The sequence below is a fragment of the Typopeltis vanoorti genome, chromosome 3 (genome assembly GCF_054136105.1).
Source record: "Typopeltis vanoorti isolate ZY-2024b chromosome 3, IOZ_Tvanoo_1.0, whole genome shotgun sequence".
NCBI classification, from domain to species: Eukaryota; Metazoa; Arthropoda; class Arachnida; order Uropygi; family Thelyphonidae; genus Typopeltis; species Typopeltis vanoorti.
Window position 1 is genome coordinate 54,109,061 of NC_143551.1, and position 18,223 is coordinate 54,127,283.

Here is an 18,223-nt window from a genome sequence, read left to right on the forward strand (position 1 = left end):
AAATCAAGGTAAAGAAATTAAAAGATGCAAACTAGTAATCCACAACAAAGTAATAGAACATTTCAAGGCAAAGAAATTAAAAGATGCAAACTAGTAATCCACAACAAAGTAATAGAACAAGTGAACAAATTTAAATATCTAGGAAATTACATAAGCACCAACGGAGAAATCGACATTGCATATAAAAAGCAAAAATTCTTAGCAGTCATTGGAACTTTGAACAGACACTTCAATAAACAGATGTCTAGAACAATCCAAATAAAACCATAAAAAATAATAGCCAAATCAATTCTGAAATATGGCAGTGAAACATGGACTTGGGGAGAATGAGATAAAAGACAAGTGGGAGCTGCAGAAATGACGTTCCTAAGACCGCTTGTAGGCTATAAAAGAATAGACAAAATAATAAATGAAGAAATAAGAAAACAATTATCCATAATTAACATAACAGAAGACATCACAAACTATTGAAAGAACTGAAAAAAAACTTCAAGCAGAAAGAATAAATGATGACAGATGGTCAAATATTGCCTAGAAATACAAACCAAAGGGACACTATTCAAGAGGAAGACCCAGGAGATGGGAAGAAGACTTTTAAATCCTTGAAAACGTTACAGGCAAACAATTGCCTAACACGTGAAGCCAGGAAGAAGATGATCACTGTTTTCAACACTTCTAGAGAAGTGTACCTTGAAACTACACAGATTTTTTTTTTTTTTTTTTCTAAATAAGACTTCTTTCTAAAACCAGAATGCTTGTAAAGTAAAGCTTACTCAGAATGGACTCGCAGTCCCATCTATCATCCTTGGAAGCCACTGCACATGTTGTAGGCACTAATTTCTCTTTTTCCTCTTCTTCTTCCTCACTACTACTTTCTTCCTCTTCTTCTGTATCACCTTCTGCATCTGTATCTTCACTGGTATGTTTTAATTTTGGCTGGATTACATCTTTGAAAGATCTTAAAAATGCAATACAAATAATTAATTTAAAAAAAAATTCTTTTTTTTAGAAGTGAAATTTTATGATTTAAATATTGCAAATTGGGCAACTATATAAACAAACTAATCTGGCATACTTCAGAAATTCTGATTTCATTCTATAATTCTATCTAGATCAGCTTCTTTAATTAAAATTATTTGATCTAATATCCAAGCCTAATCTCATAATTCAATATCCAAAAAAGCCAACCTGAAGGAACTAAAGGAAGTTTGTTATAGTGGAAAGGTTTACTTTAAACAGTTGTTCTTGTGGCCTTTAGCTAAGGCATTTCAGTAGTGTGTTATAATGAGAAAGTTTTTATAACAATGAGTCTAATATTTCATTGTTTCACTGCATATGGTAAATATGTAATCTCATATCACTGCTTTAGAATGTTATCATAAACTCAATGTTGAATGCCAGTTCAAAAGAGCATGATGCAGCACTTTTACATGAATCTTTTAAGACCATGTCAATAGAACTATTACAGTTTTAAAGAAAATTTCATTGCTCATCAGGAGCTGGTGTTAACAACGCCATTCAGATTTTGAAATAGCTGACTCCCAATATAGCAAATACTTCTATAGTGAATTCACTCACTGTAACAAAACACCAAACCGTTCTAGCCTCAAAGTATTAATGCAGTGCTAAATGAATGTTTCTTATTTTTTATGGCAACAGGTATGCCATTTCTTAGGCATCTGGGAAGGAGCATATGATATGACCCAAGGCTATCAGCTCTCACTGATAGCCTTGGGTCACTATCAGTGAGAGCTAAGGATAGAAGTGGCTACCCACTAGTCTCTTCAAAAAATTAGTTAGAGCTAAACAGCCTCACCAATTCATAACTAAGTATAGAATATTTTAAAGACACTAATTTTTAGAGTATGGTAGCAATTTATAACATAGAATCTAAAGCACTAGCTACACATTCGAATTATTAACTGTTAAGGCATATTTATCCTTAAAATTATTATTATTTCAATATTCTATGGAAGCAACAGTCTGAACTCTACAAGTTGTTTAATTTTCACAGTATATATCAGAACACAGAATTATAAGTAAATAATTATTTATTGACTCACTGCTGATATTTCGCTAGTGTTATAACCAGCATCTTCAGAGCACAAAAACATAGTTTGTCACAGTACATGAGACTACAAGAACATGGTGTAACAAAGGGACTAGTTTAACAAAATTGTAGCAACAACACAAAGACTAAAGTCCTAATTAGGCACTCTCTATCTAAAAAAAAAAAACAGAGAGAGAAAGCAGGTACTAGTTATGTCTTAAGATGACTGTCTCCCAAATCTTAGGCAAATTTATACAGCCATATTCTTTTCTAGCTGACGCAACAGCTAGAAAAGAATTCATCATGATCAAAAACCAGCACCAGAAAAAGTTTAAAAATCTCTAACAATGCAGTGCTACACAACGACTGCAATTACAACAAGATTACGTCATTGTGAATTTATCATCGCTCACCTTAACGAAGAAGCCATTAGTGCTTTAAGTCGGGGGTACAATTTTATCATTACTCCCAAACAAGTTTTCCAAAAGCTGAAATAATGGAGTCCGTCAAACGGGGAATATACGACCTGCCTCTAGCAATAGCCAATAACATACGTTTAGATGTGGCCAACATCCTAATCCAGTCTAAGCCTCCCAGAAATAATATCCCTCATAAGGAAATCATTGCTCTTAAAGAGTTACATAATAATAACCAGATTATCATAACAAAAGCAGACAAAGGGAACACAACTGTGGTGATGGACACAACAGAATATGAAAACAAAATGCACACACTGTTACAAGACTAGTCATCATCACATGCGTTTCAAGGATTTAGGCCTAGCATGCCTGTTCTGGCCTTAGAAGTCATCGTTGAATCGTTTAAGAGGACGTCCTGGTTTTCTTTTTCCTAATGGCTTGTACTTTTACAAGCCATTAGGAAAATAATGTACTTTAAGGCTTGTTTTGGTAATCTTTCTGTTTTCATTCTTTGAACGTGTTCCATCCATTTATGTTTATATTTTTTAATTTTTAATTTTATTTTTTTTATATATATATTTTTTTTATTACACGACTAGTCAACATACAAAATTATAGATTGCAATCCCACCAACACACAAAAGAATAAGGTGCGTAAATTACTGAAAAAAGTCACCTCCTGGCCTAAAGAAACAGTAAACAAACTCAAGCCCTTCCATGTTAAAACACACAGGACATGGAGCACCAAAAATTCACAAACAAGGTACACCCTTACGACCAATTGTAGATAGTATAAATAGTCCCACATACAAAATGACTAGACATTTAGCTAAGCTACTAGCCACTCTCACAAACAATTCTCCCTCCCTTTGTCAAAAATTCTGCCCACCTAAAAAGATTTTAGAACACCATACCTTAAAAAGCTCAGACTTAATGGTGAGCTTTGATATCACCTCACTATTCACAAATGTACCCTTAATCTGCTAAAGTCACACTTTCCCCCTGATATATTTGAACTATTTAAATCCACAATACATGCAGGATATTTCACATGGAAAGGGAAAATATACAAACAATTAGATGGGACAGCCATGGGCTCCCCTTAGCCAATTTCTACATAGAACACCTGGAAAAACTAGCTATCAATACAGTCACTCTCAAACCAACACTTTGGCTACGCTATATTGATGATATGCTTGCTATTTGGCCACATGGCCAAGGCACTGGATACATTCTTAGCGCATTTAAATAGCTAACATCCAAAAATCCACTTTACAATGAAACTGGAAGCTAATAACTGTCTGCCCTTCCTGGATACACTAATCACGTCTTCCAGATGGTTCCTTATCATTCTCAGTTTTTAGAAAACCCACAGATACAGGGAGATATTTACACAAACAATCCAACATCACCCTTCTCAACAGTATGGTATCTTAAAAACGCTAACCCACAGAGCGAGAGCAATCTGTTCCAATGACAATGCTCTTGGTGCTGAACTGGCTCACTTATGCCACACATTCTTGGCCAATGGCTATAATCCCCATAAGATAAACAGAATACTAAATGCTCTTAAGAAACTCCTCCCACTATCCACCACAGAGAACTATAACAAAACAGTCACCATCCCATACATTAAAGGTACATCGGAAAAGATATCTAGAATTCTCAATAAACATCGACTACGCACTGTATTCAGACCGTGTGTCAAATTAGCAACTCTCATCCGTTCACCCAAGAACAGCATCCCTCCTTTATCACATCCAGGAGTCTACGAAGTACCCTGCTCGTGTGATCAAGCTTACTACGGTCAAACAGGAAGAACTGTGGACATCTGCATCAGTGAACATAAAAGATACATCTGGCACTATCACTATGGCAAGTCAGGCCTAGAAGATCATTGTTTGGATGCCCTGCACACAGGATCAACTGGAAGAAAACAAAAACAAAAGTACTGCACAGAAGCTTTTACAAGTCAGAGAGATTGTTCTTAGAAGCAACAGAAGCCTTGAAACATACTCCAAATCTAAACAAATATAGCTGTATAAATATCCTAAGATTTGGGAGACAATCATCTTAAGACAACTAGTACCTGCTTTCTCTCTCTGCTTTTTTTTTTTTTTTTTAGATAGAGGGTGCCTAATTAGGACTTTAGTCTTTGTGTTGTTTCTACAATTTTGTTAAACTAGTCCCTTTGTTACACCATGTTCTTGTAGTCTCACATACTGTGACAAACTATGTTTTTGTGCTCTGAAGATGCTGGTTATAACACCAGCGAAATATCAGCAATAAGTCAATAAATAATTATTTACTTATAATTCTGTGTTCTGATATATACTGTCAAAATTAAACAACATGTACGATGAACACATAAGCCTTGCTACACGTTTGAACTCTACAAATTACAGAATTCATATGGCACATTAAAGAAAGCATTACACAACAGACACATCTGTGATCATTTCATGATCTGGAGGGGACAACCTGAAGGGAAACGAATCCCAAAACCACAGTCTAACACAAATTAAGTGTGGAAGGGGGAAATGAGAAATCCCAGCAGATCTGACAAAAACACTTTGAACAGTTAACTAATGTTTAGGGGGTGCTTAGGGGTCAAAGCTGTATAACTGGGGGAAGACCTCCACGCAGCTTTTAAAGGAATGTAGAGAACCAACTGAGGTGTCTAACCTAAAGTCTGATCCTCACCTTCTTGTGGTGCACTCTGTTCAGTATCTACAAGGTAGGCTCCAAAAGTTTCTGGCCTGACATACAAAATTTGCACCAATTTTAAAATGCCATGCTTGACAGATAGCACCATCTATGGGGAGGTTAGTGTACCAGTTTCAAATCTCTACCTGCGTTATTCAGTTTGGAGGCACTCGTTTGACTAACCCGTGGCATGCTAAGTGGCTGTAATGTTAAAAATTAAGTACCATGCTGTGATAACGTTTTTCACCAAAGAAGGGCTTTACCCCCAAGTGATATCAAACTGATTGGATGGTGTTCGTGGGGAAGTTTCTCCTTCGTATTCCACCGTAAAAGAATGGGCTAAACAGTTTCGCCTAGGAAGAGAGAGAGCATCGAAGATGATCCTCAACATGGTCGGCCTGTGGAGGTAATGAATGAGGAAAATTTCTCTTGTTGAAGGACCTGCTCAATGATAGATGGCTGAAGGTCAAAGAAATCTCAGCAAGGTTGGGGCTTTCTATAAGAACCGTCTTTCGCATCATTCATGAGAAGCTTCACATGACGAAGGACAGTACAATGTGGGTGTCTTGATTTCTCTCTTCAATTCAGAAGGAGAATCGTTTGACTTGTTCCTGCAAGTTTTTAGAACTTTGGCAAGGGAATCAGAGAGAGAAGTGCTGGAATCCATTGTCACTGAGGATGAAGCCACAGTCCTTTATTATGATTCTCTTTCCAAAAGTGAATCCATGGAGTTGCACAAACCAGGCGAAGCACTGCCAAGAAAAGTCAAGGTCATTCAGTCCACTAAGAAGATCATGGCAACAATCTTTTGGGATTGCTGGGAAATTCTCTTGATTGACTTCAAAAAAAAGAATACCACTGTGAATGCAGAATATCATGCTTCACTCCTGCACAAACTGCGTGCCGCCATAAAGGAGAAGATATGAGGAATACTGAGTCATGGCGTTCGTCTGCTTCACGATCATACTCCAGTCCATATGGCTATTGTTGTCAAGGCTGTAGTGAAGAAATGTGGCTTCCAGGAGATTGAACACCCACCCCTACAGCCTGGATCTAGCACCCAGTGACTACTACCTTTCCTCAAAACTGAAGAAAGTCCTTCAAGGAAGAAAATTTGCAGATGACAATGAGGTGACAAAATGGCCTAAAACAGATGACAGTTTTAGGCCATTTTGTAGACAAAAGTACAGACTATTTCTTCAAGTACATAGAAATGTTAATTCAAAGATGTAAAAAAAGTATGCTGAAATAAAGGGAGATTATGTTGAAAAGTGACACAGTTGTTTTCTTTTTATCAACTCTAAAATTTAGTCAGGCCGGAAACTTATGGAACCACCCTCATACCTGGATATTGGACGAATGAGGATGGGATGGCAATTTGGGATTAAGCCAACCAATTGTATTCTTATTGGCTTAAACCACAATGTAAAATGATGGTACAACATGACAGAATTTTATGCTAGTTGAGACAATGTCCCAGAAAATTCTCAACCTCAACATCAACAAAGTTCAAGATTGATACTATCAATAAGAAGCATCAATGGAAAAGAATTGGATAAGTACCAGATCAACATAATAAACAAAGAAGACAAAAACAGGTCAGATCTTTCTAAATGACAAAAAAAAAATGTTATATTCTGGCAATAACAATCAGGGAAAAAAGAGAGTAGCCATAGCATTCACAACATTAAATATTAGGATAATCTTCTCAAATGGCAGGCAACATCAAGTAGCGTAATGTGGGCAAATATCAGAATAAAGAACTGGATAATAAGACGTGTTTGTGCTTATGCTCCCAAACAAGGTTCTACCAAAGAAGAAATGGAAGAATTTTTTAAGGCATTAGAGAAGGCAGCTGACTGAATGAAAAATTGCTTCTTGTTAAAGATCTAAACAGCAGAGTAGGAAATGACCAGACAAACAGAAATGTTTTCAGAAAATCTGAAGGAAAGCACAAAGCTAATATTAATGGTAAATGCCTGCTGGCTTTCTGTTCAGGATATGGATTAGTTATTACTAACACTATGTTCCAATATAAAAATGTGCAGAAATTCACATGGAGAGAAGATGCAAGAAATAAGAAATGTCTCATTGACTATGTTATTGTTGATAGCGATGTTTGCTCACTGCTTCAGGACACAAGAGTATACAGAGGATGTGAAATAGGAAGTGATAACTATTCAGTTTTGAGCAAGATAAAACTGAATTCCATATCAAAAAGAAGAGTGTGAGAAAGTTTTAAAATGAATCAAGGTTGAGCAGGTTACAGACGTGAACTGTATACACTCAAACACAAACATCATTGAAGAAAAAAATGAAAGAGTTTGAAAACAAGAACCAAACCTTGGAGGTTCAATGGCAAATCCTGAAGAAAACATTGATGGATTCAGCCAGAGAGGCATGTCGTGAGGTTGTCTGTAAGGATAAAAAAATCAGAACTCCATGGTGGACTCAGAAAGTTAAAGAGGCAGTGAAGGAAAAGAAGAAAGCATAGTAAAAGTTCCTGGAAAGTAAGTCAGTTTGTGCTCTTAGAGAATATAGAGAAAAATGTAAGAAAGCAAAGCACTGTGTAAAACTAGCTAAACAAAAGTAATGGAAAACTTTGGTAAGAACATAGAAAATAAATTTCAGAAAGGTAGCAAAATATTCTGGAGGCTATTAAAAAAAGCTTAGAAATGGAGGAAAAAGTATTGTAAATGGAATCAGAGATGACAAAGATCACATGAAAACTAAAGATAAAGACATTGTAGATGTTTGGAGTAATTACTTTGAAAGACTACTAAATGAAATAAACAGTGTCAGCATGATTGTAGAAAACTCCCAACAGGAATACAGTCAGAAACACACATCCTTACTTGAAGTAGAAAAAGTAATCAAAAACCTGAAATGTGGAAAGGTAGTTGAAGTAGATGATATTTGACAAGAAATGTTCAAATATGAAGGTATTAAAGTTTTACAGTGGCTCCATTGCATTTCAGAAGGCCTGTCAGAGGGTCAAATTCCAGATGATTGGAACAGAGCTTTCACAGTACCCATCTATAAAAAGGGAAATAAAACTGAATGCAAGAATTATTGAGTGTTCCTGGTAAGATTTATGCCAGTATACTTGAGAAAGGATTAGAAATATTGTGAAAGAGAAGCTTGGTGAAGAACAAGATCGATTCAGGTCAAACTGGGGTTGTCAGGATCAGATTTTCACTTTAAGACACATAGTGGAGAAATCCTGGGAATATAACAGGGATTTGTATTTTTTGTTCAGGCATATGACAAGGTGCCAAGAGGAAAGCTCTTCAAAATGCTAACAGTTATGTGGTGTAAATGAGACATTCAATCAAGTAATACATAGTCTCTATTTAAGCCGTAAGTCAGCAGTTAGACTTGATGGAGGTATAGAAAGACAGTTTGCAGTAAAATCAGGTATGTGACAAGAATGCACATTATCTATATGGATCAAATTATGAAGGAAAGTGGTATTAAATCTGATATCAAAACTGGCAATCTTAGCTCTTTACTTTATGCAAATGATGTTATACTTCGGAATAAATCCAATACAAGTCTGCATATCTACCTGACTAATGGTAGATATGCAGAAAGTACTAGATAAGTAGGTAGAAACATTGAAAACATTAATTGTATCCTGAATAATAAACCTACAGAACAAGTAAAACATCTCAGCTATTTAGGCACAATTTTTAATGAAAATGGCAAATTAAATATGGAAATAGACAACAGAATGAACAAAGCTGGTATGGTAGGAAGCCAAATGAATAAATTAATATGGAATAATAAAGAAATTAGTCAAAACACTTACTTAGCTGTATACAAGATCGTATTCAAATCAATTTTAACTCATGGATCTGAGAGCTAGGTTAGAAATAAAACACTTGATCAAACACTGGAGACCTCTGATATGAGAGTTCTGAAAAAGACTAGTGAAGTGAACAGATGTCATCAATGGCAGTATCACATTAAAAAGGTGGAAAGAAATTGCCACTGTTAGCATTCAGGAATGTATTAGTGCAGCTAATCTGAGGTGGTTTGGTCACTTAAACAGAATGGGAGGGGAAAGATTAACAAGCAAGTATTCTGTGCCAGATTGGCAGGAAAAAAGATCCAGAGAAAGGCCAAGATATAGGTGGATTGATACAGTAAAAAGTGCTTTCATCATTATCACCAAATTCCTGATATGTACCCTTAAACAGAATTCCCCATTCTGTTTAAGTGACATAACACCTGAGATTAGCTCTGATAACACATTCCTGAATGCTAACAATAGCAAGTTTTTTCCTAATATCCTCGTTTTTTTAATATGATATTGCCATTGATGCCATCTGTTCACACTCCCAAGCTTTCTCAGGACTCACATATCTGTGGTCTCTAGTCTTTGTTAAGTGTTTTATTTCCAACCCAGCTCTCAGATCCAGAAGTTAAAATTGGTTTGAACACTATCATGCATAATACTGCTAGTTTATTGTTTTGACTAATTTCTCTCTTATTCTAGATAAATTTATTCAGCTGACTTCCTACCATACCAGCTTTGTTGATTCTGTTATTTATTTCCATATTTAATTTACCATCTTCACTAAAAATTGTGCCTAAGTAGCTGAAATGTTTTACTTGTTCTATAGCTTCTCTATTCACAATGCAGTTCATATTTTCAATATTTCTGCCCATTTTCATTGTCTTGTTATTGTTGATTTTCACACCAAATTTATTACAACAGTTATTCAATTTAGTGAGAGAATCTTGCAGATTTGTACTGGATTTAAATCTGCATAAAGTAAAGAGCCGAGATTAACATCTCCAATTTTGAAGATGTTAATCTCACAGGAAAGTGGTATTAAACCATATCAGGTTTAATACCACTTTCCTTCGTAATGTGATCCATATAGATAATAATGAATAACGGGGGGCGGATAATGTACATCCTTGTCCAACACCAGATTTAACATTAAACCATCTTCCTGTACTTCCTTCAATTCTAACTGCTGACTTACAACTCAAATAAAGACTAAATATTGCTTGATATAATGCCCCATTGACTTAGAAGACAGAAATATAAGATATGATAATGTTGGAGTCTTGACAGATAACAGATTAATTTGGAGGAAAATTGTTGAACAGAAGTTTGTAACTGTCTAACTTTTTCATGTAGTACTATCATTATATCCTGTATACCCCCCCTCCCCCCAAGGGTACATATGAGGAATTTCATTATGATGAATAGAATTAAGGCTGGTTGTTTGATAGGAAGTGACTTGAATAAATTTTACATGGAAAAAGAGAGAAATCAGTCAAAAAAAGCAAGCGGTAAGACAATGTTAAAACCAATTTTTATAACAACCTACTGAAAAGCTTCGAATACCTAGCGACAAGCAGCTACAACAAACTCCCAAATGAAGTCAAATCTATAACCTCAGCTTATGCATTTAGAAAAAGATGGAGAGACTACCTCATGAGACTATTACAATGTTGATAATTACTTTAAACGTATAGTATAAGGGATCATTAAAACTCACATATCATATCCAATTAAGGTACCAATATACTAACTAGTTCATTCACTTAGGAGAGTACTATATTAACATGTACATCAAATCAAACCATGTAAGTAAGGTGAGCCCTCATAGATACTGTCATTGGACTCACAGTGACTGTTTCAAACAAGAACTAACTTAATTCTCTAGTAACCAGTATGGCTACGGCCCTTGGTTACATATAAATACACAAACTAACTTACTTTATCACTAAAACCAGTAACTTATTATAAACTACGAAAACTATCCGAAATGTATTTTACTCTATTTGCGTAAATAAATATATTTGCCTTTATATATATATATATATAAGGAAACATTAACTGTAACAAAATAATAGCCAAAAATAAGTGTAATTACCAACAGAAAATGATAGTAATACTTGAAAAGCACAAGTGAGGAAAATTAGGAGCAGCAGTAGCACCAAAAAAAAAAAAAAAAACCATTAAAAATGAAGATGCCAGTAAAGAACTTGCAATATTAATATTTAAGGAAGTGTAAAATGGTATGGTTACTTAAACAGAATGAAAATGAAAGATTATCAAACTAAGTATTTGAAACAAATGATAGCAGGAAAAAGACCCAAAGGATGGTCAATATGTAGGTGGGTTGATGTAATTAGGAGTGCTTTAGATCAGCGCTTCCCAAACTGTGGGCAGTGAAATAATGAAAACAAATTTAAAATGTTTTAAGACTAAGTTAATTTTTTTTTGTCTTAAAAGAAACATATTTAATTTTTATTGATTATTTCTTTTTTGTTATTTTTTATATTTTAATGGGAAAAAAATCACACATCATTGGTGCAGGTTCACAAATTTTACTTCCTGTGTATTTTGGCACTTAATGAATATTAGTAAATATATGCTTATTCATATAAGTTTCATTTCAAAGCAGAAATCTAAGAAAATTGCAGTTTCAAATATTTCACCTGATATTGACTTTTTGTGTAGCAGTATTGAAACACATCCATTACATTCAATTGTTAATAAACAAACTTCTTTTATGTTTTTAATTCTTTCTTTATTACTAATCGTTTTACGTTTTATGTGCTTGTATGGCAAATGCACAATAACAATATATCTATCTATATAAAAATATGAGATAATGTGCCATGTCAAATGTGTATGTAAGATGCTAAAAATGTAATATTTGCATTTCATTTTTGCAATAATAATCATCATCATGATTATTATTGCACCTAGCATGGCCTGTTCCAGCCTTAGAAGTCATCGTTGAATCGTTTAAGAGGACGTCCTGGTTTTCTTTTTCCTAATGCAATAATAATATATGTCTATATTGCAATTATTTTTCGAGTGGGCCATGAAATATTTTAATTTTTCCAAAGGGGGGCCCTGGCATCTAGAAGTTTGGGAAGCACTGCTTTAGTTGACAAAATTGAGAAGCTGATCATAATAACAGACCAATTTGGAAGAACACTGTTGATAATTAGTTATGAAATCTAAATTTTGTTAGTGTCGTAGTACCTAGGACATCCCTTAAGGGTATACACCAGAAGATGATAATTATTTGACATCTATTTCAATTAAATTTTTGTAAACTGGCACCTTTTCTAATTTGATGACTAAGGCAAATATTTTTCCCACCTATCCACCCTAGGTCAGTCTCATTTTATTTTATTTCTACCTTCTCCAAGGTTATTAAATATAAAACATTCCAGAAACTAAAAACTACATACGGTAGCTGTTGCTCCTTCTCATATTCTTCCAGGATTTGCTGTACAAGAGGACTATCCATTGTAAGACATCCCTGAACATCTTCCCCTTTAAGACCACCGATTTGGTCATAATCATACTGCTCGTACAGCTGAAAATACAATATCTAGTTAGGTATTCATTCTCCATATAGACAACATACAACTGTGGAAAAATTTTAATGAATGCTACTTGGCACTCTAAAAAAAAGATAGTCAAGAAATTTTTCTCTCTCACACACACAGTACTTCATAATTCTGAATAAATTATGTCATACATAGCACTCTGAAGCCTCACATAGGATGATGACATATATGTACGTAAACAGTGGGAATTTATGTGCTGAATGTCAAAACAAAATTTAATAAATAAAAATTCAGGTTTACAAACTATTTACTGGAAACAAAAATAAATAGAATATTTTAAAAACTTTTTAGTAATCCATTTGGACAAGTCTTTATCCTTAAGATTGTGGGATAATTAATAATAATTCAGTGCAAATCACAGCATCAGTCAAATTTATAAAATTACATAAATCTCTTAAAAGTATACCATTTACAGTCAGTGGTTATAATGAATGAAACTGATTTTGATAGCAAAATATATTCTTTGTTCATTTATAAATAAATAAAGTATGGTAGCAATGAACAAACATTAAGAGAAGCAGTTTGGGAAAATAGGAATGAAGAAGCTAAGCTAATAATAATAGGGAGTATCAAACTTCTTTCTCTTGTACCTGTTTTGAAAAGTAATCATACTGAAAGTTCCTGATAAGCAAGTCAACAGAAAAAACAGAAGAAAGCTAAGTATAAAAGTAGCTAAACAAAAAACCATGAAAAGATTTCAGTAAAAACACAGAAGATAAATATCAGCATGATGCCAAAAAGAAATCCGAAATGATAAAGAAATGTAAAAGAAATCCGAAATGATAAAGAAATGTAAAAGAAATCAGAAATTATAAAGGTCACATAAAAAACAGTATATTTAGATGTCTGGAGTAATTACTTTGAAAGACTGCTAAATTAAACAAGAAGAGACAGAATAGTAATAGGAAATATTCAAGAAAACAGAAAAATCAGGAGTATATATCAGTATTTGAGCAGAAAAGTCATTAAAAACCTTAAGTGTGGAAAAGAAGCTGGAATACATTACATTCAACCCACATTGTCTTCTATGCTCACAAAATAGAATAGTGCCATGAGCTCTATTCTAGAGCTCATGGCACCGATGGTACTCTAGTCATCTGAATTCAACCTGAAAACAGAATGAGAATTACAGAAAAACATCTGCTAGTGGGTGCCCCAAATAACATTGATGTAAGCATACTTAAGAAGAAGTTAAGAAAACTTGGAGAAAAATAAAGCTGGATATTTCAAGTTGAGCCAAAAAAGAGTTGTCAGAATCAGATTTCACTTTAAAAGATAGTTGAGAAATCATGGGAATATAACAAGAATCCATATTTATGTTTTGCAGATCTGGAAATGCATACAACGAGGGTGCCAATAGAAAGAACTATTTAAAATGGTACAATGATATGGCTTTAATGAGACACTGTACACACGCATGCATCTAGAGCCAGCCTATACTTAAGTTGAAAGTGAAACAGAATTGTTTTGATGTAAAATCAGGTGCACGCTATCTCCACTACTCTTATTCATCATCTATATGGATCATATTATGAAAGAAAGTGGCATTAAACCTTTAACTAAACTAAATAAAAGCTGTAATAAATTTGGCATGAAAATTAGCAATAAAAAGACAAACTATGAAAACAGTCAGGAACATGAAAAATTCAACTGCATTCTCAATAAAAAAAAGCCTACAGAAAGAGTAAAACATTTTAGCTATTTAGGCACAATCTTCAGAAGATGGCAAGTAAATGTGGAAATAGACAGCAGAATAAGCAAAGCTGGTATGGTGGAGAACCAGTTAATATATTTATATGGAATAAGAGAGAAATCAGCCAAAACACTGAAATTGCAGTATGCAAGACAGTAGTATTCACACCAGTTTTAAGTTATGGATCTGAGAATTACATTAAAAATAAAGCACTTGATCAAAGACTAGAGACAACAAATACAGTGTGGTGCAAAAAAAAGTACTGAATAACTACTACGATATATGTTGTGGAGTAAACAGGTTTATAAACAAACAAATATATGTTTACAAATGATGATACATACATCCACAACTATCAGTGGAATCTTGGTCGAATAAAGCATTAACGACTGTTGATTACATGGTCAAAATGGGCACCTTATCTTTCAAGACAGATTTCATAGTGAAGGTTCTCTGTCATCTTGGAGAACAAGGGTTGGGGCATCAGCTGGACATATCGTGTAATTTAATCCCTTAGTTCATCAAGATTTGAAGGCAGGTCATGGTGAAATACACTATTGTAGGATAGCAGACTTGAACCATTTGCTCTACCAACTCCGTATGAACAAAAATAATGCTCAACAATAAACATCTTTTCTTCCAACGTCAAACCGTTGCTACAACTAAATGTAATGGTGTAGACTCTACACGTGCTCTTCTATTAATGTGCATGTAGTTGAACAGCATATCTCTTAGCACTGAAGGAGTGTTGACATACTGAAGGAGGGTGTTAAGTTCAGTAATGGTTTTTTTTTTTTTTTTTTTTTTTTTTTTTTTTTTTTTTTTGCACCATACCGTACAAGAGTTCTGAAAAAAATTACGGGGTTGAGCAGATATCATCTTTCACAGGATCATATTATTAATGAAGATATTAAGAAGAAACTTGACAATGTTTCTTGTAATAATAATATAAACTTAATCAAGTAAATGTATCCTGTATGCCCACTGAGGGCACATATCAGTAAATTGATGATAATAGTGAACTTTTCTTTCTTTTTCTTTTTTTTTTTGCTAAAATAAAATACTGATTCAAATGAAATTTTTCAATTTATTCCTGATTTATTCATTATGATTCATTTAGTACTATAATTAAACAAAGTTTGCGACTGAGCATAAAGTTGTCTTTTTAAATAAAAACATTTCCAGAGGAACATACCTTCTCAAATCGTTCATCCAGCAATTTCTGGCCATCAGTTCTTCTTAAAACAGATGATGTGAGTGAGTAATTTGTAAACCTTGATTTTGTTTCTTCTTCAGTAAATGAAAATTGTGTACCATTTAAGCTTTCAACATCTTCATCACCGGAGGGACAAAAATCTGAGTCATTTCCTAATCCCTCTGTGTCATCCATTTCATCATCTCTGCAATTAAAATTTAAAAGCTAAATATTGGGAAATTCAGTTACTGGAAGCATGCAGGTAAAGAGTAATTATTGAAGCAAAAGTTAATTATTATTTGTTACTTATACTAAAAATAATACAAACACAGTATATTCTATATTCTTCACAATAATTCGCACCCAATAATATAGTTTAGTGAGCAGATGGAGATAACCTGATAAAATAAAACAGACTGCACACCATCAAATCAAATACAAGGTCCATCTATTCCCCACATGTTGTCCTCCATAAAGAACCAAAACACTACTACCCATCTTTGGATTAAGGTTCTAACCAATCTCTCCACCACTCTGCAATCGCATAAACTGATCCACGATAACATTCCGAATATCTTCCTATAAATTTTATATGATTTCAAACATTTCCTCCTGGAAATGTTTGAAATGTTCCAAAATTAATTAAATTTTAAACCATTTCTTAAGATGATATGGTATCAACCTAATGCTTCTGAATAAGTGAAAGGGATGGTCCTTTCCTCAAACTGACATTGTGGAGAAAATAACAACCATCAGGAAATATGATTTCTGGTGAACATGAATAAATTTGAAATCAAATAAGTTACTGACTTGCTTTTCTGAAGTTCTCATCATAAGAATGAGCATATAAAGTCAGTACTTTGCAATTATACATCCAGATATTATCTTTCTTCCACTCTTCATTTTGAATGCATCTGCCACATTTCCATTCTCTACAGCAAGAATACCTAAGAAAACAGTGACTCTTCTCAAGATATATAACTTCCACACATTTTTATCCTTATAAAAATATCCATACTCTCTCTCTCTATAAAAAACAGCTTCTTATCCTTAATCACTTACAGAAGTTAAGTGGATTTAGTGTTAGTGCAACCTTAATTACTAAGGCATCAAAAAGAGAGGTATACATACATAAACATCAACCAGATTTCGCTTCTTTTCCAGAACAAGTCAGTTTTAGGGACAAAACCTTATTAAATGATAACAGAATCAAGTGAGACAACATGACTCATCACTTTCTCTTTAAATATGACAGGTATGTCAAAGAATCCTGTGACAGCCTAATTTTAACAGCAATGACTGTATATCCAACTCCCAAATGTGGGTTGTTAACCAAAAAAAAAAAGGACATTTAATATATTTTTTTAAAATTAATACTGTAAGGCATGTTATGTTGCTCGCACATACAGCTGTGACTACCCCATTACACATGCATTTTTCTCTAATATAGTGGTATCTCGCTAATCCGAACTAATAAAAACCGTGCTAGTTCGGATTAGTGAAAAGTTCGGATTAGCGAATTTCCCCCCAAGAGATAACAATAACTAGCGTTTAAGACAAAAATAATCAGATTCTAATGGTACATCAGTTTGATGCTGTAAATAAATGAAGTAACTGATAGAAAAAAGCTACTGTACTGTAATGTAAAACAAAAAAATACAGTACACAAGTTTATTTTAGTAAATCAGAATTACCTTAATTTGCGTAAAAAATATCACTTTCTTGTACACAACACAAAAAAAGTTTCACAAGATGACAAAAAAAAGTTTTTTGTTTCTCCGTAAAAAAATCATTGGTTTTCTTTTGCTTCTTGGAAGCTAAACTTTATTCGAATGCTTCTTCTCGGAGCTGCATTAGCAATAAAATTTTTGTGGAATGGCGTATCGTTCTGCTTAGACCATTCTATACACATATTAAAACTGTCAACTATCGCTTCATGTTTCACTTTTTTTTCTTTAAGTTCTTTATCATCATCTAATTCATTCTGTATCGTCATATTTATAATTTCAGCATCTGATTTGATTTCGAATTCACTTTTGGTTCTACCTGTAACCCATTCTGTAACATCTGTTTGTGAAATTTCAACATTTGGATTTATATTTTTAACCAAATTATGACGTTTTGAATTTCCTCTTTTTGTGTATATTTGAGATTCATGCTGACGATACGGTATGTACTGTACAGTATAAAAAAGGAAACATGAACACACAATACATCAGTACTGGTTGTACAAGATAACCAGTATAACCGTACAATCGACAGTATGAAAAAAAATACTGTAGTGTAATAATAATAAAATAAATAATAATATGTAATAAATAAAACTTTTTTCTTTCAAACCGCAGTTCGGATTACTGGAGGGTTCAGACTAAAGAGGGTTCAGACAAATGACCACTTGATCATTGTTTCTACTTTGAAGTTGCAACAGAAATTACTGTAGAAATATTAGAAGTGTTAAGTTATTAATTTTTTCACGTGTCTTTTCTCTGATTAGAATTATCATGATATTTCAAATTAGACAATCTCAGTCAAATGTATTAAATAAAATTAAGGACTGAGAGAGAGATAATATATGATATTCTGTACACAGAAAGAAAAGTATTCTCTACTAAATAAAGCATGAGTATGGCTTTATTGTCTGCTCTCCCATCTGAAAAAAATTAAAGAACAAAGGAATCCTATTGTATTTCCTATTCCCATTTGCCCTAGCATGTTAGGCTCAATGGTCTGTCACACTATGTAACTTGGCTTTTTTGAAAATCTAT

General features: G+C 33.7%; 1 protein-coding gene across 1 annotated transcript in view; it reads right to left on the reverse strand.

Annotated features, from left to right (window-relative positions):
- LTV1 (LTV1 ribosome biogenesis factor) overlaps positions 1-18,223 on the reverse strand; it is a 131,000-nt gene that overhangs the window by 47,300 nt on the left and 65,477 nt on the right. The window contains exons 6-8 of the mRNA XM_090415620.1: positions 15,459-15,663; positions 12,409-12,536; positions 774-958 (exon numbers count right to left, since the gene is read on the reverse strand). Of these exons, the coding sequence (XP_090271746.1) occupies positions 774-958; positions 12,409-12,536; positions 15,459-15,663 (518 nt within the window). The remainder of the gene's footprint in view (positions 1-773; positions 959-12,408; positions 12,537-15,458; positions 15,664-18,223) is intronic.